Here is a 25,698-nt window from a genome sequence, read left to right on the forward strand (position 1 = left end):
ACTGGAACAGCAAGAACTGGAACAGGAAGCACTATGCTCTTTTCTTCCTCAGATGTTTAGATTTTAGAACACACAGACAAAGAAAAATACACCTTAAGCACCTTGGGAACCTATCTGTTATTACTTTATAACGGCTGTGCGGCACAGTGATCTTGCAGCTGTCTTAGGGGAAACTCAGCAAAGCAATAACAACTTGTTTCTGTTAGAGTGTCCTGTAAAAAAGCATCGTACGCTTGTTAAACATCAAGGTGGAATTATCCAGGTATGACTTGTATAAACTGCTATCATCCTGACACAGAAAATTGCCTTCACACGTGTCACCGAGGAAGCTCACGTGGCACGGGATGAACTCGCACTGCTTTGGGGAGGTACAAGCAGTACTACGTGCTGTCTCTTCACTAGGTAGAATACTGCTCTGTAGAAAATGTAACGCCAAATCCTGCCCACACTTCTGCTTAAACTCCAGTCAGTTTTCAAAAGTCTTTGTTCACCTCCATGAAAATTCGCCTCGCAAAACCAGATCGACACAAACAAAAAGCAAAAACTAAGGGGAAAAGGCTACGCTGGGATACAGGGGAGGGCAGGATTCAAAGACAAGGACTATTTGTTGGCAAATAAATCCTAGATCCACTTCTCCAGAAGAGGTTTGAGTGGTCATGGCGTTTTTTTTACTGAAACGCCTCACAGTCATTTCACATATTTACCATCACAATATGCTGAGCTAAGGAATATCCTTATTTACAAAAGAGGGTTGCGCAGGACAGAGCATTTAGACTGCTTCTGCCCCCCGAAGCACCAGGCCAGCACCCTCACCCATGGATAGGATACGTTCCTGCTACCGCACAGGTATGCGGTATGCTGCAGGTATGCAACAGCAGTTGACTGGAGGGGGGGGAAATAATTAAAAAAAAAAAAAATCAAGCTGTTCTGTTTAAAGTAATTCACTTGTGCTGTTGTATTTATGTATGTAATTTATTTTTCCAGGTTACCCTTCAGATACAAGGATGCCGAACTGGGGAGGTGGAGCCAAATGCGGTGCCTGTGAAAAGACAGTGTACCACGCGGAGGAAATCCAGTGCAACGGAAGGAGTTTTCACAAGACGTGCTTCCTCTGCAGTAAGCTGGACTACACTGTTTTACCTTCACAGTATTCCCATAGCTCTACAGAAGTCTTCCGTTAACGCTAGTAGTTTTGCTGGTTTATTTCTTTGCACGCAATGAAGCGGCTGCATAGTGTTCCCAGCTCGACATGTTTGCTCGCGGGACACCCGGGGCTGGCTTGTGAACACCCTACGGCAACGCGCCGGGGGTAGCGGCAACCAGCGTCAGACGGCAGGTTGCCAGAGGGCAAGCTGTGCAAAGCGTCCGCGTCCGCGTCCGGGCAAGTTCGACGCAGAGGGCAGTCGCGTGTTGGCCATCCCACCTGAGGGATGGCACGGTGAGACTGATCCTGGGCTGGAGCTTTCCAGAAACCGGTAGATGAAACCAGTTTCCCACCCTTTTAGTAACTGAAGGATGGAAAATGCCCGTACCTGTTTTCAGGAGCATCAGAATGTTTTCTGAAACGCCAGTGAGCTGCTCCACAGCGGCCCTTAATCACCAAGCCCAGTTCGCTAGCCCTTTACCCCGAGCAATCTGCCTCTCGGGCTCCTGGCTTTTCTGTTTTCAAACAGGCATTGGATGACTTTTGTCCGGGACACGAGAGCGCTGCTGGGTCACCTCAGCCAGCTCCGTCCCCACGGAACCCTACCTTCTGTCCACAGCGTGGCGTAGTACGGGTTTTTTTCAAGTTCAAAAGTCTAGAAGACCTAACCAACCAGTGCTCGTAAGACTGAAGGATGTCTTATTAGGGTATTAGAGGAGACAATTACTTTTATGGTGAAACATAACATTAATTCGTTTCACACAGGAAAGCTGAAAGACGTTACCCCAGTGGCACCACAATCTCCCACCAACACCCCACACGCACCTTAGTCTCCTCCTTCCCTGTATTTCCTATGGTCCCACTTCACTTACTCTTTTACTCCAGGCACCTCTGGAACGTTTGGCAGATAGCTTCCAGGAATTTTGCTTTCTCTGCAGATGAGCTAGCGCTTGGAAAAAAGAGAGAGCAGGTATCGGTTCAGCTGTTTGCCCTTTGTGGAGAGAGTAAACATTTTGGTAAGAACTAAAGATAGCTAAATAGTTTGTTTTGGAGACAGCGCTTGAGATCGAGTGCCTTTGCAGTAAGAATTCCAGCATGACAGCTTCGAAGCCAATCGAATCCAATTTTTACCTCCCTTTCCTGAATGGATAGAGAATTCTCTTTTGGAGGCACGAGACTGACATTATTACGTGCTTAGATGACACGCTACGCGGATCGGTCCAACGCGAGTCATCTCTGCCTTTCTCCGAGTGCCCTGCAAGCGATGCCAAAAGGACTGAAAGAATTCCCTCAAAAAGTTTTAAGTTAATTGACAACCTCCGGCCAATTCTTACAGGAGGGTGAAAATCGCAGTTTTGTGAAAACTAGAGACATTTTATTGCTTCCATGTGCTGCCTATAACAATTAATACTAGATAGCAGAGAAACTGTGGGGAGAGGGACATGAATTGTGAGAAAAGCTTTAACGACGCTTGTGCTTTAGCAAATGCTAGAAAACAATACAGCAGGAGATGACAAATGAGTAGATGCTCCAGTGTCTAATAAAAATAAATTGCTGTCCTAATAGCGCACAGTTAATACTACTTCTCTCCTACCTAGTATCAGAACAAGTTTAAGCTTCATTCTTAGCATAACTGATTTTTTTTTTTTTTAAATGATTCATGACAAACAACAAACATCCGTTATCTCTGCTGTTAGGTTTGTTGTGGTTTGGGTTTTTTTGGTTTATTTTGGTTGGTTGGGGTGGAGTTTTTTGTTTGTTTTCTTTGCCTCTTGTACTCGTAAGTCTGACCAAAATTATTAATAGGTTAGATACTAAAAAAAGTATTCCCAGCAGAAGTATATTTAAGGTCAAAAAAGTAAAGATGCATCTAAGCCCAGCTGGCATATGAGAGGTATGTTAATTGGCTTTACTTCTCCCATGATTCACACACGCTAATCAGCAGCTCAGGACGACTCAGTATCATGTATCATGTTCACGGGCTTTTCAATGAACCAATTACAGGATTTCATTTCTCAACAGAAGAGCTAATCTCAGCTATGGAAACAGTTAACCTATTTAATTGAGCTTTTATATATTTTTGCTATCAAATACAGTTAAAACATTTTTTATATATTATATTAGACCAGACACATAAGACACACCAGTATTTTTTGACCGAAATATGCAGTTTGGGCATATTTCCAAACAATGCAAACCAACCTGTTAACAGAGTAAAAACCAGACAAGCTAAATGATAAATCACAGTCTCCCCACTCCATAGTTTTTTTCCCCTAGAAACATTATGAGAGAGCAGCTTCTTTCCAACAAACCCTTCTTCCCGTGCAGGTTGCTCTTTACCTACCTTGTTCCCCCGCCGGGTCTTACTTCAAGCGCTGCTGCGACGGACATTTGGCAGGATCTCCCGCCATCAGCCCGAAACCTCTTTGTGCCGGCTCACGAACGGTGTCTGCTGGCGGATGACAGCTCCCAAAGTTATTCCAACAATAGCACTTGAAGGGCTTTTGCTCCATCTGTCGCGGCGAATTGATACCCTATCCCTAAGGGGCCAGAAATAGACACACTTTATCTACTGCTAGAGTTTCCATCATCCCTTAACTCCCTCTGCCAACGTACTTATCGTCTCAAAGCAGAAGAGACTGGAGTACGACAAGATCGGGTCCACACATACACAGAAGCCCCTTATTTTATTTCCATTAACTATAAAGGTCCTTGCAACCGACTTCCTCCCCTGCGCAGTACGGCGACAGAACTAAAGCCGCGGAGGTTCCAGCCTCGGCTTTAATTCTGATGCGGATGAACTTTAAGACTCACAGCAGGATGGTTAGAATAAACACAGAGGGAGCAGGGACTAATCAAACACTCTGCTAGCTCTTTGAGAGCTTGAACTTCCAACCACTGTCAGCGCCTGCGTGTTTCACAGGTTTCTGTCGCTTACATGAGCTAGGCAACTTTCCTCTCCGAGCTGTCAACAGCCCACGCGTGACTGGGACGCCCTCGGTGGGGCACGCACTTGTCCAAGGAAGTTGTCGAGAAAGTTTTTCCCATTCTACCCCACCGCCATCAACCACTGTTGACACACTCAGCAATTTGTAAGAAGTGTTTAAATTTTAGTTTAAGCTATTACAAAACATTGATTTTTTTTTTTTATTTTTTTTTGATTTTTTTTTTTTACATAGCCACTCAGAATGGAAAGCTTCATCCTCTCTCGGTGGGGTGGGGGCTGTCTCACGCCGAGTTCCCGAAACAGTGCAGCATACGCAGTCACCAAGCAGATGAGGAGTGCAGCTACTATTTTTTTTTCCATTCGTTACTGTCCAGCTTCCGTGCGTAAGTCACAAGGAGATCCACCACACCGGCAACAGAGCTTAGTCTCTCAACACTGACCATGTTTCAGATGAACAAAGAACTGGGGAGGGAGTAATCTAGCTTCCACGGCCACTCGATGAGAATAACCACGCGCGAGACCAGCCTCAGCAACGCTCGTTAGCTCTAGGCGCAGCTCGTGTTTCTCAAAGCATGGATACTTGCTGGCCGAGATCCCCAGACAAGCAGCTGTTCGCACTCGTTAAGTCCTGGTCCTTCCACGCTGAGGCTCGGTTTTTAGCGGTGCCATAGAGGGTATGACTTGTACCCGTTATGCGTGTCGGGCGTCCCCATGGCACCTTCTGTCCAAAAGTCTCCAGACCTTTCCTGGCGAGCCGAGCCAAGCGGTATTTCTCCGTAGCGAACGTGACTAGAGGAGGTCTCTGGCTTTGGATGGGCTGTAGCCACGCTCTTGCCTTCCCGGAGCAAGCCTGACAGAGCCGAGATGACCGGTTACGTGGGATCATCGCTTCGCCACGTGCTACAGCTCAAACAAAAGTGACTAGATAAATAAAAACCTCGTCCTGCTTGCCTCTGTCTGGACACGGTGCGGACATGATATCCTCTTTTAGAAACACGCCACGAGGAAAGAGCGTGGGCTGAGGTGAGAGGGCCGCTGCCGAGCCCGAGTGACGATTTTGAAAGGTGCAGATGCAGAGCAGAGACAACACCCACCGGCAACTTTTTTTTTTTTTTTTTTTTTTTTTAAACATGATTTGGGAATTTAAGATTATGATCTTCAATCCATCTTAAGCTTCACAGATCTAGACAAGTTGTCCCAAAAAGCCCATGATTTTCTTCGGGCTGTAATTTTTTCTCAATTTTGGGGGGATAATTTTTCTGTAATTTTGTTGCAATTGCAGCGTCCAGAAGTCCTTAACTAAAAATGTCAGGCATCACTCTTGTTACTTTTCCCTCAGGATGGCAGCAGTGGCTTTTGTGCAGCTCACTGCCAAGCCCTCTGCATATTAATATACAGAAACTGGATCATGTTCACCTGCAAGTCTACCTTCGACCATAACAGCATCTATCGAAAGGCAACTTGTATAACTTCAAAGTGGCAAAAGAAGAGCATCTTGTGTGCACACACAACATCGCTAGCAACAGCCCAGGGAAGTTTTATACTGGCTACAGGCTAACACCTTCCTTTATCCTTAAAAATATAGGAAAAGGCAAACAGTAATTGTAATTATTCCAAACCACACAACTTCAAATTTGAAAACCCAAAGGTTTATACGCGCCTCTCTCTTCCCGTTTTCAGTGGCTTGCAGAAAAGCTCTGGACAGCACCACTGTGGCCGCTCACGAGTCTGAGATCTACTGCAAAACTTGTTACGGGAGAAAATACGGTCCCAAAGGCATTGGCTTCGGACAAGGGGCAGGGTGTCTCAGCACCGACACTGGTGACCATCTGGGCTTGCATCTGCAACAGTGAGTTAAATCCTACCGCCAGCACCTTTTCTGGTACTACTTGTCATTTGGTGTGGAATTTGAGAGGTTTTATTCTGTTTCCATAACAACATCTAGCGTAAGGAGCAGAGCAGACTTTCCTACAACCTGTCCTTCAGCGGACACAGTAATTTACCAGTTTTTAATGACATTCAGTCTCTTTTAAGCCTTCTTTATAAATTATCTCCTCCTCCGACGGGCAATTAATCTGCAGAAGCAGCTTTTACACGGCCACCACAGATGTAAACATTCACTGCAATTGTAATTTGCCATTAGTAGCACAGTGGTCAAGTCACATTCACCATAGAACATGAGAATGCTTTTTTTTTTTTTTTCTCCTATCCGAGGCTAAAATACAGTTCGGTTTTCCTGTTAGAGAAATAATCACACTACCACATGCTGTTAACTCTTCTCTCAATGGGAGAAATAACGTTTCCAAATCCTCCCTGTGGCTCGAGTAACACTCACAAACACACCGAGACTATGTTTGAACAAAGGAATTCTGATGGGACAGCAACTCCCCAAAGCCTCCGCTGCACATAATTATCTCCGACAGTGCATTTTTATAGCCTTTTTCTATGATTCTCAAAGCTGCACATTTCCAAATCAACAATGCTTTCTTCTGGTATTACTATAAGGAAACCAATTAACCGATGTGCTGTGCAGGAAGTAAAAGCTTAAATAATGTATGTAACTCTAGCTCCTGGTAAGATCTGCATCCATTCCGGGCAGAGTCCTGTATCAAAAGCTGTCACATCCTGTAGATTTAATGACCTGTTGCAGTCCAACAACCCGATAATTCAAAAGTCATTCTGTGAAAGGCTTTAAGCTAGCACAAAGACATCGAGCACAAAGTCCAGAAATACAAAGCAAAGCTACTTTTCTGATGTGCTTTTGACCCCAGGACAGCTAAGAACCGTAGCCCCTGTCCCAATGTTACGCTGACTGATGAAACAGCCGCATGCAAAATTTAAAGAGGTTTCTCCCCCCCGCTGTTCACTACTGAGAACCAGCAGATCGCCCGCTACAAGGAACAGAGAGGTCTTTTGCTTGTGTTTTCCCTCTTGCCTCTCAATAAAACAACAATATTTTTTACTTTCACTTTTCATTAAATATAATGTTTTCTGCACACGGCTGCTGTCAGCTCCATGTTACTCAGCCCAAAACAGGCAACATCAGCAGTTACGGTATCGGCTTTTCAACCACACAATGCAGAATTCAGTTGAATACTTTCATTTTCTCTTTTCTTCTCCCCTTTTGCATGTCTAAGACCGCTAATTGAGTATTTTTTTTATCTCTTACCAAAAAATCATGAAATTTCTGGAATGAAGACAGCATTTTAAGCAGTATTTTGAAACACCAAAACCTTCTGTTCTAGGGGGTCACCAAAGTCTGCTCGCCCTTCTACACCAACTAATCCTTCAAAGTTTGCCAAAAAGATGGTAGATGTGGATAAATGTCCCCGCTGTGGCAAATCGGTGTATGCTGCAGAGAAGATCATGGGGGGAGGAAAAGTAAGTAATTACTACAGCCCTTGAAACACAATATACTCTTACAATAGTGATAAACTGCAGCTAACAGGTCCTTGGTCTTTTAAACTTTTAGTCATAGCCTCGATGAAGAACACATGAGGATGAGTTAGAAAATTGCTAGAGCATGTGATATACTTTCAGCTTTAAAACCACCTGCTTTTCATAAGCTGCCTTCAACTTTTTGCATCTTGATGTCTGAAGAACGACTCCTGGCTACTGCACAGGCAGGCTCTTCCACCACTTGTTGCTCTACCACCAGCTCCGGGGATATTTATAATTGAAACATTTATTCGTAGTGGGAATTGCAGACATATTAAGGAGATCCTGTGACTAGAAAAACAAAAGCCTGTCTCACACGACATGCTAGCTCTCTGCTCTAGGAACTCTCACTAGAATATTATCTCTGCACGTGGAAGAGATGCCCTAAACAAAAAGCTCCCTGCTTTTTACTAGGCCTCCGTTAATGACAAAGGCACTAGGTAAGGTCTTGATATCGGATAAGGAAGTAATTGAAAAAAAGACTAATCAAAAAATGGGAGCCACCAGACCAACAAAACAATTTTAACCTTTCACACCACAAAAGCGACAGTCCTTTGTTTCTTCTACCTGCCAGCTGTGCACTTTCTGTTACATACAATGAATTGTCTTAACTTCTCCAGCCTTGGCATAAGACGTGCTTCCGCTGCGCTATTTGCGGGAAGAGTTTAGAATCTACCAACGTTACAGACAAAGATGGAGAGCTCTACTGTAAAGGTAAGAATCGTAATGAGCTGAACTGGGTTATGGAGTCCATCTAAGATTACTTTTTTCAGAGCTATTATTGCCATCATGATTTACCTTGTTTCATGCTTAACAGCTTCATGAAATTTCACTTTATCTTTTTAAACAACTTTCTGAAAGCGAAGGAAAGAGCTATGGTAACATTGCAGTTGCATCTTCTACTATTAACAAATTTTAAAGTCGTGATTTTTCTACAAATATGACATCCTCTCGGACCTTCTAACAGGAACACTGGCCATATCTACTGGGAAGATTCTTGTACCCGCACAATCTCTCTCACTCTAAAAAACTGAAACCAAACAACAGCAACGAACGCCAAACCACAAAGATACAAATCTTCCAAGGTCATGGTCCTCACTGGACTTCTTCCCAGCAAGAATTAAACGGTATTTTCACTATATTGGTAGTGCAGAAGATAGTGCATTCATGCCAAATTATACACCCAGATGTTCTTCTCAGATCAAGAAAGTTCACAGGGCTTCACTTGACTCTTAGAAAGAGCTTGAAGTGAAAAATACGCAAGGTTTTTACATGTTAGGCTAAACTTCACAGAGAATCCTCAAGAAGAATACTTAAGTTCTGTGACTCTAGGCGCAGTCTGGCAACTGCAAGTGATTAAATTGGCGTATTTGGATAAACATGCTGACCATTACCACTACCTTAGCAGGGTTGTGATAAATAACTACAACACACACTTAGCAATACAGAGTTAAAATGGAATGGTTTAAGCTACCATCAACAGTTTCTGGACTACGCTCTAGTTCTTTTAACCTCCTTTGAAAATCTCTGACATATTCCTCAGTCTGTATTACTCATACAGACCAAGTTTTACTGAGTATTTTCAGACAGGAAGTAGCTTTAATGAAAACATTACATAGATCTTGAAATACATACTGTTTCTTAACTTTTTCTGAGATGTGATTTTTGCTTAACTCAAATACGTGATGCCAGTTACACTATTAGAACCTGTCGATACTTCTGAGAAAGATGCTATTCAGATTTCCTTCCTTTTGTTAACTTAAGTTTGGAAGTTTAGTTTTGGTACTAAAACCAAAAGTCATTTACTTCTCTATGAAAACGTTCAGAATACCATTTACCTCCCTCCTTCTTTTGCAGTCTGCTATGCAAAAAATTTTGGTCCCAAAGGAATTGGGTTCGGTGGCCTCACTCAAGTGGAGAAGAAAGAGTGCGAATGAGAAGAAAGGGATGCCACAGACTCAAACTACTATTGATGTCACCAAATGATAGTTGTCAAATAAAACATTAAACATCACATATTGCTAAGAACCTAGGGCATTTGTTTAATATTTTCCACTTTGCAGGAAAAAACTTGTGGGCTTGTATCTTACGAAATCCTTAGAATAGCTTAAAAAGGTACAGTGAGAAAGCTAGATTCATGTTTGTTTTACAGTAAATAAAGACAAAAACCTCATGGAACATTATTGCTTCTTAAACTAGTATTTACCACAGTTTAGACTGGAACGGTAAAGATCGGCACGCTGTCCCATTCAGATAGAGAAGAGATACCTTATGGAGCACGAGGGTCAGGCGTTCCAGTTCCAGCTGCATTTTCCTTTGTCATGTGGAATGTCATGCCATCTGTATTTCTACCCATCTCCTAGTGGCATTTTGAACTTTTTGACATTTTGTGTTATGGCAGAGTAGATGTTATTAACTTTGAGACAATTTAAAAGGATTTTTAATTCCTTCTCTCAAAGGGAGATACTTCTGAAGAAAAACAACATTTGCTTAGAATACAGTGTTGTAAGTTTTGTTATTGTATGTTTTCAAGCTACAATAAAGTACCGATATTGCCTCACAGTATTTTGACTTGAATTTGCCTGTGTTTTATGTGCGACAATCACTCAGATAAATGCGTTTCACTGACATGCATGGAATCCCCCACTTCTTAACTGCAAGAATTCTGTTTCATTACACTACTTTACCCTGACGTTGTCAGTTCTAGATGGTATTTAACTTTAGTTTTCTGATTTTGATCCGTTTCCCTGCTGGTTTTCATTATTACCTACTTTGACTTATATTCAAAAACACACTGCCCAGCTGGCCACTCCAGACTGTCACTGTAGCCTTTCCTTGGGAACATGCTTGACCACTAGGAATAATTCCCTCTTTTTGTATATGTTGCTATTTTCCATCAATTTACCCACTTTCATACACTAACAGGGCATTATATACATGCAAAACATAAGGCAGAGAGTCAGGCTTTTTCTTACGGTTTTGTGCTCACCTGTTCTTAAATACCTCACTGGTCACATATCCCTTGAACCTATTTCAGTCTGTAAAAAATACACTGAGAAGCACGAAAGCTCTATTTTATTACATGCAAACCCTCCAAATGCATAGACTTAATAATGTAAGCAATAATATTACAAGGTAATTGTAATAATAATTTTTTAAAATATGAACATTCCCCTTAATTTTCAAATGTAATTTTCTTTTGTTATCTGCAAAATAAAGCAAGGGGTACCAACAAGGTTTTGAAATTCTGCCCCAAAAAACTTACCTTCAAAAAAATATATTCTTAGCGTCATCTCATCACATGAAATTTCAGCTCAAACTGTATATACAAAAACATACAGTGGTTGTTCCATATATAAACCTGCTGTAGCTTATGCAAGATAGGTTTAATATTTGAAACAATAATAAAAATGAGTAACTTACAAGAATTTTTAAAAATTAACAAATATCCAGTTTTATTTAGCTTTCAGCTCAACAGTTTTAGAAATTAAGCAAAAATTCATACAGAATGAACATTTTTCTCCTTTGCCAGATGAAAAACGTTGTATTGCTTGGTCCAGTCAACTACATTGGGTTTGAACATACCAAAGCAACTGCACTGAAAAAAGTCTGCAAGATTCTGGAAGCATCCAAGACTGAAAAGGAAAGAAATATCCGTTAATACACCTGAGAAAACAAGACTGCAAGCACCAAAAATACACATTCACCATGAGACAGTACTTAAGATATAAGGTTGTCAATGAAGACAGCTCTGGGAGAAGAAACCTATGAACAGTTCTCTATTGAGCATTATTCCCTTGTTGACCTTTCACAACCTGTGTTACATTAAAGAGTCTGAGCAGACTAGGTTCAACTCAAGTATCTGAAAGTTAGTAAGACCTTGTCTGTTAACACACACGAGGAAACATGGAGTTCTAATGTAACAGGGAAACCTTGGTAATAATTTCTCTATTGAGCTAAATACTGCAAGAGAAGTCAGAAAGGGGCCAGTTTGTACCTTGATTTTCCCTCTGAACCTACAGAGGTTGATGAATAAATTGATGGGCAGCACCCCTTCACCCCCAAAGCAGTGTCTACTGATTAATGCTATGGACCGATTTTGGCACATCTTTTTCCTATATACACAGCCATGCAGAAAGAACCCCAGTAGTTCTTATGCTGACTCTATATTTCCTAAGGCAAAGGAAATTCTCAGCAAGAAAAATGAGGTCCATTTCCTCCTCTTAGCACAACTCATAACAGGCATGACTAGCACATCCACAGACCACCATTTTTTCACATTTCTGAAGTAGTGAAGCAAATGAGTACTGAAGAGATATGTGTTTAAAAAACACTTCATGAATACTCACTTGTATGGAGTTCTCCTGAGTGAAACAGGATGCTTAGAAGATTTTCTTTGCATCAGGAGGTTCATTCTCTCATGCGAGGTCAGTCCCAAGAACGCAATCTTACAGGGAGGAAAATGTAAGTAATGAATAAAACACGAACATCACAAATAAAGATTCTGCTGATACCAAAAGGTACTATGAGAAGGGAGGGAGGGGAAGAGGTTGGCCATACCTAACAAATCAGTAACTACTGCCATGACATTTAAAAACATACCTTTGGGTCATTAGTTACTTAGACTAAAACAGAACCCAGCAAGCTGCAACACTAACGATTCCACTGAGAAGGCAGGCTTAACTGAGATGGCTGCAAAGACTGTACTTCTATAAGATGTCCATAGAAGTACAAGAGCTAGGGCAGTTAAGCATCTGTCTCCTCAGATTTTGTCCATATGCTACCACACAAATTGGTAGAAAAAGATGCCCCAAAAAAGACAAAAGTAGCTTAGCAGAAAAGATGAAGTAGATGTCAGACACTCAACAATAACTTTTTCATTTTCTTTATTCCGTGTCTTCTTTCACCAGATTTCACAATGAAATTTATGGGGTTTTTCTGCATTTTTGCTTACCTATTCCTTTTTCCATTTTCTGATTTTTTTAATCAGCATAAATCTTATAAGCCCTTATAAATGGCTGCAAGTTTGTTTTGCTGAATAACATGCTAAATATCATAAAACAGTACATTTACAAATGACTGTGTACAAAACACCGCAGTTAACTGTAGATATCCTACCTAGATCATTTTTTCCCCAGGATGACATCTCAGTGTCTTGGCCATTACAGAAATCTAGCAGCACACATTTAAAATTGTGGATTTTTTTTTCCTAGCAATATGTAAAACAAGTCTTTAGCTCAATACGCTTAACACACTTTCATAATCTTTCCTAAAAGCTGCTAAACAAGTTGTTTCCTAGATGTTTTAAGACAGCCTTCTCAATCTTGTTTGCATAGCCAAGCTCTCCCTGAGAAAAACATAAACAAGAAATCTGACAGTCCTCATCAGGAAAAAAAAAATCGAGGTCATCTATTTTTATTGTAGCAATGGGATTTAATGCAGTCTAAAGACACACTGCTGAGCTCTGCCGTAGAATTTTCAATTCAGGACTAATTGTGCTATTGAGCTTTTGTGCCATTTTGGGGGCAGTAATACCAGTTCTATCAGTCAAGTAAGTATCTTGCCTTTAAATACACCTTTTTATCAGTTTGGGATTTTTGGTAAGTAGTAAATCCAGAACTCAGTTATAGGAGTGATTTGCAGACTGTGATCCTGCGTTTAACAGGGGAATGCTGAGCGCACCAGTACCCGTGAAACTTCAAGGACTGCCCTGAGATTTAAGAAAAGCACCTAGATGTGACATTCATTAGTGAAGGAAAGCAGGAAAGCAAAAAATGTTGATAGGAGCAAATCATCTAGGGAAAGCTTTAATCTGATGACTCTTTTAAGAGAGGAGCATAAACTGAAGCAAAAGAATACCTGATAAAGCTGAACAGTTAGCCACAATGAAGCCCATACTGTATGAAAACAGGCTACTGCGAAGATGTAGGAAACCCAGGGAGAACAATATATTATCTGTGTGAAGTAGGTCCATGCTCCATCTTGATGATAAGTTGTTGCGCAATGGTTTGACCAATCTGACAAAATGCGTAATCGGTTAATTCTGTTTTTAATATAGGCCACTTAAGAAATGAACCAAAATTATTTGCACAAAATTAGTGTTGCATAGCAATATGCTCTGAAAATACCATGTTTAATATATCATGTTCCCACTTAAAAGCACCCAGATAGATACGTGACTGCTTGCTATTCTGGCTGCATAATCTTTACATTCTATGCTCATAATCCACAGAAGGAACACTCAAGGCACTGGCTAGATACTTGTTAAAAAGTTAACTAGCGATACCAAAAATAAGTCATCATCTCTCATGGTTAAGACGTCTGAAATTTTGCCTCATGCTTATTTGTAATTTTAGGACAAGAATTTATCATTCATCTTAAACACCATCATCAACAAAAGGAGACATGATGGTGACAATGCCAAGAAAGCAGTACTTTACCACTATTAAATGGATGTAAACTGGAATGTCCAACTTCTGTAGATTTCTTAAGAGGTACTTAAAGCCTACCACATATGCCTTTAACATATTAAAACAAACAAACAAACCAGCTAAAAGCAGAGCAACCTTTATTGTTCTACCGGCACAGAGTCAAAAAGAAGTCTTCCTCCCGTGTTCCTTCACCCACCGTAAATAGAAAAAATATGCTTTTTGCATACATAAGACCACCACTGAAACACAGGAAAGCCACTCATGTTCATGTGAGTGTCCTGCGTCCTCCACTACCATAGCTGGTTCACTTCACTCTGCATCGAATATTGACTCATTTCAATATAATGAAGTAGAAGAATATAAAACGAGCTCCCTCTACTTTTTATTTAAAAGATTAGTGCTATGGTAGTTCATCCTCAGGACCTACGTTACAAGGGCTCTCCTCTCTCCTCCAAGGAATTTCTTAATTTTCCAAAGTAACATTTGGATTTATTAATGAGATACACAGTACTCTTCAAAGTTATCACTACATCAAAAACAAAAAGAAACTTTTGCAAGTGTTCAATATAGATATTTCCAAATAACAAAAATCAATAAAGCCTTTGCAATAATGTATTTACAAATTTATTTTCTATTGCAGTAAAGGGTATCCGGACTAGAACCTGTAACCTGACCTTCCTCCACATGGCTTCCCTATTTAATCTCTAACAAAAATGCTTTCTGATATTATTTTCCAATGGACATCCCACTAGAGCTGTACTTAGCTTCTACTCAAAGCAAATGCAATCAGATATTTGACCAAAGACTCAGATATGATATATTTTCATTTAAAGACAGAATTACAAGATAATGTCATTGCTGAAATATGGTTTAATTTGTGCAGGTATAATTACACTTGCTGGAAATGAAATGCTGAAAAACACAAGACCACACACATGCATCTTTGAAAACTAAATTAAAATAAATTTGTGGATACATACACAGAAGAGTTCCATAAAGCAGCCAGACACCAGTCATGGTTAGGAAAAACAGGAACAATAGGTAGTAACGATGATTCCCAATGCCTGTATGTGAGGCAAGGAAAAAAAAGTGACATTTTAAAATTCATCAGTATTTGCATTTCCCCTTAATTTAAGAGGAATAAAAAGAATCAAAACCCATTCTTATTATTACCTCTGCTATCCTCAAGGGATTTTGACAGGGCTGATCTCTTTCTCAACTTTCTCCTGTAAGCCATCCCAATTTATATAATAGACTTAGTTCTGATAAAGTCAACCAGGATTTGTCTCTTCTTCAGAGCATGCCTTCAGCTGTTTTAGCCAGATGAGGACTAATTATGCAACCACAACTCCCCCCATGCATACTACCATCGTATCATATGACTGAAAAATCTAAGCTATTAAATTTAACTGTTTGACCTTTGTATGCTTCAGAATTGCAAACATACGCATTAAAAAAATCCCAAACTTACATCAGAGAAACCGTTACATGAAGATATACAATTATTTTTTCTTTAAATTGCAATCAGCATTGCTCAAAGCTTAGAAACAATGCATCAGAAGGCTGTCTCACCACCTGGTAAATAGCAAACACTGTAAAAACATTTCCAAGTATTTAACAAAGAAAAAAGCTATTGGCAAAAGAATATGCTAAACATACATTGCCACAGATGTAAAGCTCTAATCTTTCTATCTTAAGCATCACCAGTAATGAGACAGAAAGGAAGAAAAAGGGAGTTTCTCAAGAACACAAGAATTTAAAAAGCGCCCTACAGGGTTATCTCAGTGGTCCAGCTGCTCCTCTTTACTGTCTCTAACGATGACAATAGGCAACATTAGTTCAAGACGACAAAGGGGCCGGGCCACTTGCTATAGTTCATCCTCCTCATCCACAGCTACTGTATTAAAATGTCAGGGTCTGCATACTTGTCTGGTTCTTTTAGTATCTACTGCTGGGCGTGTTGTCCAAAAGTTCGTCTAACACTTTTCTGAACCTTCTGATACCGCCTGTATCTGCAAACCCTTACAGCAGCAAGCTCCAGAATTTCACTACCTGTCACGTAAAGACATTTTTTCTTTACCAATTTTAAATCAAACTGTTATTCTCACTGACCCTTCCTTATGTCTAGTATGGTGGGCTTGGTGAATAACAGTTCTGCATTCACTTTAGCCACCACCCTCATTGCCCCTGCCTTTGTTAAAAAAAAAAAAAGTCTCAATCATATCCCCTGTTCCTTCTCTCAAAATAGAGAGTACCAGGCTTTTTGTCTCTACTCTTAAGGCCACCACTGCATCCTTTTAATCGTTTTTAGTTGCCTTTCTCCTGCCATTTCATTTCCCTCTGGCACTTATCAGTATGCCCTTCAGCATCAACTGTGCATTCTTACATCAGGTGTGCTCCCTCTATGGAGAAAAATGCAACTTCTAAAATAGGTGATATTTTCAAATTTGATAAAACAAACGCTCTCACCTATGCACTGTCCAATCCACAGAGAATGCTGATCGTACCTGGCTACACATGAATCACAAGCAAGGCAATGCATAGATCTCAAAGGCTTCCTTACCTAGTTGAGGATGAAGGAAAAAACCAGTGTCGTAAAAAAAGCATCTATTTTGCTCAAATAGATCATCTCATGGGAACCATCATATTTTGTACAATTACTGTATAACAGACCCCATAAGATAGAACATAGATGAGAACTATACATCTTAATTTTACAAAAAAAGATAGACGGTAATAATAATAAAAAACATTTTATTAAGATTAGAGTCCAACGATCTCCATGCATCTCTCTTGTCACCGTAAAAGAAAAAGAGAAATCTAAGCAATATAGAACAAACTGTGCATGTAACACTCTCATGACAAGCAATGAGGAAGAAGTTTTTTTTATAGCAGTATTGAGTAAAAGCCAAGTTAAACAGAAGAAAATAAACACCAAAGCCTCACTTACAAGACACGATGTGCAAAATGTTCTGAATTCCAAGCAACCTGCTTCTGCAAGAGCCACAATGTTCTGAAAGACAAAGTAGTTTGCGCTTGCATTTGGATCACATTTTCAGGGAGATTTATGAAGATTTTTACATTAGGCCTTTCACAGTTCATAAACATTTTTGACTGCCAAGCACCAATAGGAATAAGTACTTGCTATTTAAAAAGGTCCAGGAGAAACACAACAGCCTAATGCAACTTTGCTCACGCAGGATTATTCAGAAAAGTATCTCCATGTTACCAAAATTAATAAATAACGTGAATGAAATATTCTTGAAAATGAGGTGGTATTCTGATACAAGGTACCTCCCGTATAGTCAGCCAGACTTCAGAGAAATGAGGAGAGCTGCTATATTTACTGTTCCTTTATGAGTACTATATAGACAGCGTTTCTCAGTCCTGTAGCAACAAGTTAAAATTGCAGTTTATTCTCCCTGCCAATCTGAAGAAACACAACCTCATGGAAAGCAAAGAGATCACAACCGAAATGCTCTCCTTAATGCACAGCTTGGGGAGACCAAATACTAAATTCTCTACTGATTGGTTGGCTGTGGTTTATTTTCGACATTCTAAAATAGAGCTAGGAAATAGTATGTGATTTATATGATGCCTAAGCACAAAAATCAATCCTTTATACACATCCTCAATGCATCTGACAATTTAAGCCACTTCTAGCCTTTGATATGTCTTAAGAGCATGGAGAATTGTAGGTAAGCACTGTTGAGTATTTTTTTTAACTTTAGACAACGGGAGTGGAGACTGTACATAACTTGTATTTATTAAGTGAAAGTCTATGTTAGTTTATACCACAGATTAGATCAGTGGTGGGGTTCTGTAAGATGTTTGGCCAAAGCTCACATTTCCATGAGAAAATGGAGGCAAGGAAATTATGTCAGGATGATGAAGATAAGGAAACAAGCTGTAGTAGCAGAATTTATCTATGCTCTATCTTGTTCAATGACAAAGCTAAAAACTCTTAAAACAAAAAAAACCCAAAAAGTTTAACAAAGCTGTACATGACGACAAACAAATCAAACAAAAGTACTGATGTGTTGCATGAGGTTAACCCTTCTGTTTGTTTCACCTACCTCTTTTCTTTCTTTTTCTGACGTCTTAATATATCCAGGATCTGTTCTCCAGGTTTTATAGAAATAATAAAAAAGACCCACCACACTGAGCATGGCAGTGATTTTGAGAATTGTATTGGTTACACGTAATATTCAGGTTAAGGAATATAGTCTTATATAAGAGATAAATATCACTGCTATTTGTCAGACAAAATATTTTAAAATTAGTTTATGTTATTTTACAAGCAACATACAAAGGAAAACAATGACTTTCACTTTTATAGTAGGATCCTCTCTGTTCTTCAGAGGCCATCGCATCACAGAAGTTGAATATTTTGTCCAGTTTGAATGTTGAAAGAAGACTTTTACAACTGTATAAACCTGTATCACAATATAGCTCCCCGTCATCCTCACCACCAGAATTCACTCTTTTGCCTTTGACTATTTAACAGATATAAAATTAAACCAATTTCTTTTTTCCCCTCCGAAGGTCTTCTGTTTTCTTTAAACAATACCAATCTGACATGCATAGTTATTAAGCTTCCAGCAGCTGTGAGATTTGTTTGACTGCTGCATACACCCCTAAGTCATCAACAGGCTCTTAGACTGTCTTCCAAGTCTTGCCCTCTCTTGTTTGTTTCAGCTAAAACACCTGAATAAATATAGACAGAAAAATGCAACTTCAGTCCTCCCAGAACTATATTTATCACTGAAAAACCAAGCACACATGGCTAAACACTTCTGAAGGTAATGGGGCAGCTACTGGGAACCCTTCTTTCCTCACAAGTATACTAGAACCACCACCATGATGATGAAATGACAAGTTTCTGGTCTAACTGGACATTTTCCTTCTTGCATACACTTTGCCTTTACCCAGCGACTGATTGTTTTAATGACTGTATATGGAGAGAATTTCTCTCTCATGAAGTCCAGGCTTTAATTCAGTACTTTTTATATATAGTTATTTGCTGCAACTTCTCTAGCAGATTAATTATTATTATACCCGAGGGAGGATATACAGTCATGAGGAACATAACTTTTACACTATGGACTAAAAACATCTGTAAGTCAGGTGAAAGGGTGAGAAAAACATGTCAAGATTAACTATCTCCATACAACAACAGAGGAATGCGGAGTGGGACAAGTTTCATACCAGTTCAAGTCAAGCGTCAAGCTTGAGGGCTCGGGCTCCTAAAGAACAGCCCATGATGCCACCAAGGAGCAGTGAGGGAGCCCAAGCCTGGATTCCATCTGCAGTGACCACTCAGTCACTATATAAACTGCACAGTGTGAATAACACTTAAAAACCAAGTAACCTTGCAACCTCAAGGTTGTTTTGTCTTATGAACTAAAACCAGTGCAAAATAGTTCTAATTAAAAACAAGACAATAAATTATGAAATATTGGTGCTGTCTATTAACAGCCTCACAGCTGTGTTTGTTACAATGCAGTCGCAGGGTGCATTTACGTAAGTCAAAATGATTTCCTGTGGATACCGCTGGTCTACTTGCACTTCTATTGTTTTTTGGAGCTGAGTAGTCCTTGATTAGAATACCTAGATTTTCATTCAGACATAAATATAGCTAACTAAAATACTGAACACTTTTATAACACTCAGATCTGTGAGCAGTTCCAGAAGGAAAAGACATTCATGAGGAAGAAGGGCTGGATAGTGAAATGGAACACTATCCACTTGCCCATCTCACCAAGCTATCGTTAGACCTTCAAGAACATTGCGACGCTCACTACCTTCAGCAAAGTGTCTGCCTCAAATGCCTATCGTTGAAATTTTTTTCTTTTAATTTAGATGACAACAAGAAAATCTTACAACTTCACAACACAACACTCAATAGCATGATTTTCATTTAGACAGGCAGATCCGAGTATCTCCAGTGGGAATATACTTGATCAGTTTATCTAAGTTAATCCTAGTAATTCTATTAAGGACATCTTAATTGGGAACAGTACAAAAGAAAATGCCACTTAAAGGACAAAGTAATTAAAAATTAATTAAAATTGTGTAGCTATATATTATTGCTAGATTAGTAGGAAATTATTTACAGTTCTAAGTATCTCCCTAAAGGCCTTTTCACAAAACATAATCAATAAATAAATAGATGCCCCCTGTGTAACAAAAGAGCAGGGCATTGAAAAGCAAGTATGAACTACTAAAACGTTTTTCTTGCTCATCAGTGCAAAGCCTCTTCAGAGAAAGCACATCAAAGGTCGACATTAATGCCCTGTACACTGAGGATGGAGCATAACCTGTGAATAAAGATAGATAAGAGACCAGAAGATCTGTTTTGGAGGAACATGAAGAAATTTGTTCCCTGGTTTTGGGGGGTGGGGAGCATGGTGGTGGTGTTTTTAAAAGCAGAAGCATCAATACCACTAACTGTCAAATCTTTGTCATTTCATAAAGAGGAGATGCTTTGAAAATTATTATTAATGCATGTATTATCCAGTTATACTACATGCCAAAATATATTACCATATGACAGTCTCAACGAGGAAGATTAAAGAGTCACATAGAGATAATAACAGAGACAATTAGGCTTATAACAAAGACATTTTCATTGTGATATTCCAGTAACATAAGAAATAGTTCAGAATTGTACACAAATACCTGCTACAGATAAAGAAAGGTACAGATTTTTAGTCTGTATATAAGTTTAAATGAAACGCAAAGTTATTTCACCCCTGCCCAATGGAAGTAAACCAATCTTACCAGACATTGACGGTCATGTGGAATTATCTGGGACTGCTCATTACTGTTTGCATGACCACCCCTGGAGTTATTAGGAACTGTAAGGAGAGTTCTGTTGCATTTCTTGAGTATAAAGGATATCAGGCAGAAACCAGAAAAAACAGGTCACGGACATCCAAAAAACTGAACTTAGCAGAAATGCTGTGGGAAGATACCTTAGATTCTTGAGCCCCACAAATTGCCTGAGAGAACATGAGAAGAAAAAAGTTTTTTTAAAAATGCATTTAAAACCTAACTCCATGGATTATAAATTACCCTTTTTGTTATGTGAAACACTTCACACACAGTATACTTCAAGTCTTTCTTAAAGCAATCAAGAACTGTCACTCAAAAGCATTCTTTAGCCAGATGCGTAGGGGGTTTACAATGCAAAAATAAAACTAAGAGTGCTCTGTTCCAGCCTAATACTGTATCTCGGAAGTGCTGCAGTACGAAGTGAAAAGTGCAATCTCTGTCTATTTGCACACAGACAGTATTGCCATTTCAATGAATGCCGACTGTCGCAGCAACTGTTGAAAGCAAAAAACCTGCAAAACAGCTTAGGATAACACTGGCAGGTCTGGTGAGCAGAGGGAGAGGGAATGGTTTGTTAAAACTCATTGTGTGTCACAAATACAAAAGGAAAAGTTGAGATAAAGCACATTTCTGAACATTGTGCATGGATATCTCTGTGTCTACCAGGGTCTACCAGGTGCAGACCTTCAATAACACTCTCTACCATTAAAATTAGCTAACAGACTGCTTACACACTTTAGTGGGGGTTTTTTTCTTTAAATCTTACAGTGATGAGAAACTATTACATCGCACACCTAAAGGCATTCAATTTCTATGGTCATTCTAAAAAGGACATACATTTAAATCTTTCACACATTCTATAACCATTGCTCAGGCAGAATTTTTTATGCCAAGTGAAACTAAATTCTGAAAAGAATGCTGCATTAGATACCTTATATGGCATCTATGACAAATAAATACATACACAGAGAGAAAAAGCCACAAACCTTACAAATAGAGCCATCCCAAACAGCAGGAAAAGCAGCAGACCTCCTTTCAAAAGCCAAGAATCAGAACTTAAGTTCATCACATATCCTATGGCCCACATCAATGTCAAGGAAGATGCCAACAGCAGGAAGAGCTATTAAAATGATTATTGTTAAAATATGACAAAGTATTCAAGCAGGACTTCAAAAATATTCAGATAAGGTAGTAACAAATGCTGAAAGACTCTAGGTAAGTAAGACAAACTGACACATGAACACAGCAAAGGGTGCGGGGGGGGGAAACCAACACAAAACCTCCTATCCAAACCACTGCTACATGCTTTTAAAGAATTTTACTTTTGTGCACTCAATTTCAGAAACCTTAGAAGACGCTCTTGTTAGAAAAGAGTTAAGTTGCATATTATTCTAAACACTGAATGCTGTAGCTTTATTTCCATTAGTTATTACTTGTGAAATTACCTCGTATTTTTCTACTATTTTCAGTAACCTGTTATTTCTTCTGCTTCTCATCCTTTCCTCCTCTTTCAGCATATAAACCATGAAGCGATTCAGACTTCGATAAGCAAGGTCAAGTGGGGTCTCTCCCTTTAACAACAGGAACATTTATTTCTTTATGCATTTAACACATAAATGCTTCCCTTTTTAACAGAAGCAAGAAATGAATGTAGCTAAAACAAGAATAACTTGGTAGTTAGCCCCGCCCCCCCTTTTTTTTTCCAAGGCAAGGGTAAGCTAAATTCAGAGTTTTAAGTGTTTTAAGAGTTTTAACATGCTTAATCCAGTGCTTTATAGTTCTAAAAACTGATACTTGCAACCAGATTGCATCCATGTGAGTTATCTGTTGGACTATCTCCAATAACCTAAACACTACACTGCCTGCTAGAGTATTACATGCTTACTGAAAGGGAATGTTTCTTGTTTATGTTAACTTTTTAAAACCAAACAGCAATATCCTGTGTCACACATATGAATAAAAAAAGTGGCAGATGGTAAAGATTAATACACAAACCCTAACTACACTGTACAAAAGTATCTATATATTCATAGGAATCAGTACTTTCAGCATTTCTACTTCTCACTACCCATTTTAACAAATATTACAACGCAGACTTTCCTACATGACTAGCCCTTTCAAAAGTACAAACAGGCATTGTCAAATCCTGGTTTTCACAGGATGACATACACATCTTTTTAAAGTCTTTAAGAGTCTCACTGGACACCAAGACACTTAAAAGTCCAGCCAAAGTCATTATTCCTCATGACAATGTTCTGCACTAGAAAACAGCCAGCTTAAAAAGAGAAGGGGGAAAAAAAAAAAAAAAAAAGCAGTGGGGAGAACCTGCAAAGGACACAATCATGTTCAGAGCGACCAAAAGGCTTAGCTGTTCATTAAATGAACGTTGCAAAGAATCTTTGCATTCACACTTGGTGCCACACCACAGAAAAGGTGCTAACTCCTTTTGGGAAAGGCTAAGAACACCTGCTCTTTGCCAACCCCCATTCCAAATGATATCCAAAGCGGACTCAGATTTTCTTTACTCATTTTACACATTCACATCACATGGAACGAAATATCATGAAAAGAAAATTGTACCTTGACATTTTTTACGTCCAGGCTAGCACCAGCTTCCAGCAACAGATCCACTGCACTAGTATTTCCTGATGTTATTGCCCAATGCAGTGCAGTATTCTTTTGAACATTGTCTACAGCATTGAGAGAGGGGTTAAACTTTAAGAGAAACCTCGTGGGTTGTGGTCTAGATGAAAATAAAGTACAAAAGTTAAGAAACAGAAGATAATCTATACTGGAGATGAAATTTTTGAACACCTTATAAAAAAACCACAGTTCCCATCTGTGAAATAATAGCAGATACACAATGTCTCGTCTTGGAACAAGCTCATCAATAATAGATCCCAGTTTATAACTCGGGACCTGCCCTGAAGGTTTTTCTCCACACTATGTCATGTTACCATTTTAACAAACATGAGTTCTATACACAGATTATATCTTTCTACAACACTGTGTATGAGCTTACATCTCCACATTTTATTTAAACGCACTTTACTGTGTCCACCTTCACTCATTTTCATTTGTGGGAAAGCATAACAATACACTGCAGCCAGTTCAGCCACAAAACTCAACTTTTTTAAGAGACTTTCTTTGCTATACCCAATTAGGTACTTCACAACTCCTGACATCTAAAATACGTAGTATTTTAGTACAACTAAAAGGGAAAGGAATGTCAGTTTAACAAAAAGTCTTTATGAAAAAATTCACCTCACCGCTTCTTGGGTACAACAGAATAGCTTCTTTTTAAGCTACTCGCTACTTACCCAATCACTTTCTGTGCTGCTAACATTAAAGGTGTTTGCCCATTGAAGTCTGTTGTGTCTATGTTCTAAGTATAAAAAAAAGACAAGCAAGTAATTATCAGTGATTTCAGGAAACAGTTAGATGGTCAGGTTTGGAGCTATACAACTGGCTTAGCTTCACTGCAGTAGTAGAAAGAAACTAGATTATATCAGCCACACATTTAAACAAATTTTCCCCGCTCTGCGAGTCTCGCATGTCATTCCTTTCAGACTATGCCGAGATTCCACTAAGGATATTTTTAAGGGAACCATGTTAGCTATATTTCTTGTCTACTTTTGCACAAAAATACTATAAATAAAATATAACTTGGAAAGTCATGTTAACCCTCTTCCTTGTGTAAACAGAAGTACCTAACAGAATGTCCAAGTACATAAAACTGGTTAATTAAAACAACAAAAAAGGATTATGTATCTCAACACGTAATTATTTAAACATCTAACTTGTGTTACCTAATCTTCTTTCTTCTTCTTCACAACAGACATTTCCTTCTTCCCCACCTCCACTCATCTTTATATTAAAGCAGATTTACTTGAAAGAAATGCTTAATCACTTGGATTTTTTAGTAGAAGATAGGTAGGCTAAAAACTTTCCTAAGTTTGTGATAGACACCATCTATACCTACATTCCAGAAGTCCGTTACTCTGAAGAGAGGTCTATGAGAAAGAAAGTGAGCTTACCAAATCTTTAAATCTTAACACACATTGTTTCAAATAAACAGTCTTGATCATGTTAGAACTTTCCTCTCATTTTTATTAGCAAACTGTTGCACCTCTCCTTAATTCTGCTTACTTCAGATGGAAGCTAAGCAGACATCAACTGGAGTGGCTACAACATCAGATTAAAGAAAATACAGAATACAGAAATTCTCAATTAAAAATTCAGACCTAGTCTGATCACCTATTCTGCACGTTACAGCTGATGGGCAATTGCATAGATGAGTTACAAACTTGTAATCAAACAGTAAATACTTCATGATGTATATACTTTATATACTGCTTTTTGTGATCAGGTTTAAAAGCCAGTTGTTATTTATACAGCACCATAAATCTGCATAGCCTTAACAACTCTCTTTAAACACTCTGAATTATACAGGGATGACAAGAACAGGGGAGAGAATTAAAAATATATAAATGTATTTAAAAAAGTAGTCTAAGTTTCTCTGAACTTATGGCACAGGAATATAGTTGTCAAATACCTGCTTATCATCTAGAAAACAAAACAGTTAATTCTGAAATATTTCATACACACAGGCAGCTACTCGTAGGTAGAAAACAATACTTGGGACATCAACAACATACCTGGCCTTTGGATATGAGGTAAGCTACAATGGGCATGTGTTGAAACAGCACTGCTAAATGAATACTGCTGAATCCTTCCCCATCAATAAGACTGGGATCCGCTCCACATTTCAACAACAACATGACCATAGGTAGGTGTCCTTGTCTGTAACGATATATGAAATGAAACTACAAAGATGACCAAAAAAAGCTGGAAATTTTAATGAAAGCGTTGCCTTAGTTCTCTAGATACCCCCTGCTCCC

General features: G+C 39.1%; 2 protein-coding genes across 2 annotated transcripts in view; one reads left to right on the plus strand and one right to left on the minus strand.

The window, feature by feature from the left end:
• Positions 1-990: 990 nt before the first annotated feature.
• On the plus strand, positions 991-9,649 carry CSRP3 (cysteine and glycine-rich protein 3 (cardiac LIM protein)). Its single transcript, XM_010296522.1, has 5 exons — positions 991-1,116; positions 5,772-5,940; positions 7,337-7,472; positions 8,150-8,243; positions 9,387-9,649. Exons 1-5 carry the CDS (start codon positions 1,005-1,007, stop codon positions 9,464-9,466), a joined length of 591 nt encoding a protein of 196 aa, XP_010294824.1. The 5' UTR covers positions 991-1,004; the 3' UTR covers positions 9,467-9,649.
• A 1,379-nt stretch (positions 9,650-11,028) lies between these two features.
• ZDHHC13 (zinc finger, DHHC-type containing 13) overlaps positions 11,029-25,698 on the minus strand; it is a 16,923-nt gene continuing 2,253 nt past the window's right edge. Inside the window, exons 4-17 of the mRNA XM_010296523.1 lie at positions 25,456-25,600; positions 24,118-24,182; positions 23,378-23,540; positions 22,243-22,368; positions 21,784-21,917; positions 20,849-20,964; positions 18,668-18,692; positions 18,037-18,121; positions 16,911-16,973; positions 16,430-16,523; positions 14,941-15,024; positions 13,389-13,546; positions 11,879-11,976; positions 11,029-11,164 (exon numbers count right to left, since the gene is read on the minus strand). Coding sequence (XP_010294825.1) covers positions 11,029-11,164; positions 11,879-11,976; positions 13,389-13,546; positions 14,941-15,024; positions 16,430-16,523; positions 16,911-16,973; positions 18,037-18,121; positions 18,668-18,692; positions 20,849-20,964; positions 21,784-21,917; positions 22,243-22,368; positions 23,378-23,540; positions 24,118-24,182; positions 25,456-25,600 — 1,492 coding nt within the window. The remainder of the gene's footprint in view (positions 11,165-11,878; positions 11,977-13,388; positions 13,547-14,940; positions 15,025-16,429; positions 16,524-16,910; positions 16,974-18,036; positions 18,122-18,667; positions 18,693-20,848; positions 20,965-21,783; positions 21,918-22,242; positions 22,369-23,377; positions 23,541-24,117; positions 24,183-25,455; positions 25,601-25,698) is intronic.

Source organism: Phaethon lepturus, unplaced genomic scaffold, assembly GCF_000687285.1.
Source record: "Phaethon lepturus isolate BGI_N335 unplaced genomic scaffold, ASM68728v1 scaffold45781, whole genome shotgun sequence".
NCBI lineage: Eukaryota > Metazoa > Chordata > Aves > Phaethontiformes > Phaethontidae > Phaethon > Phaethon lepturus.

What these genes read in the sequence shown, in the direction of transcription:
- CSRP3 (XM_010296522.1), top strand. Translation starts at nt 1,005, where the DNA reads ATGCCGAACTGGGGAGGTGGAGCCAAATGCGGTGCCTGTGAAAAGACA. An exon ending in CAAGACGTGCTTCCTCTGCA is followed by an intron (nt 1,117 to 5,771) that starts GTAAGCTGGACT and finishes TCCCGTTTTCAG; the next exon opens with TGGCTTGCAGAAAAGCTCTG. An exon ending in AGATCATGGGGGGAGGAAAA is followed by an intron (nt 7,473 to 8,149) that starts GTAAGTAATTAC and finishes TAACTTCTCCAG; the next exon opens with CCTTGGCATAAGACGTGCTT.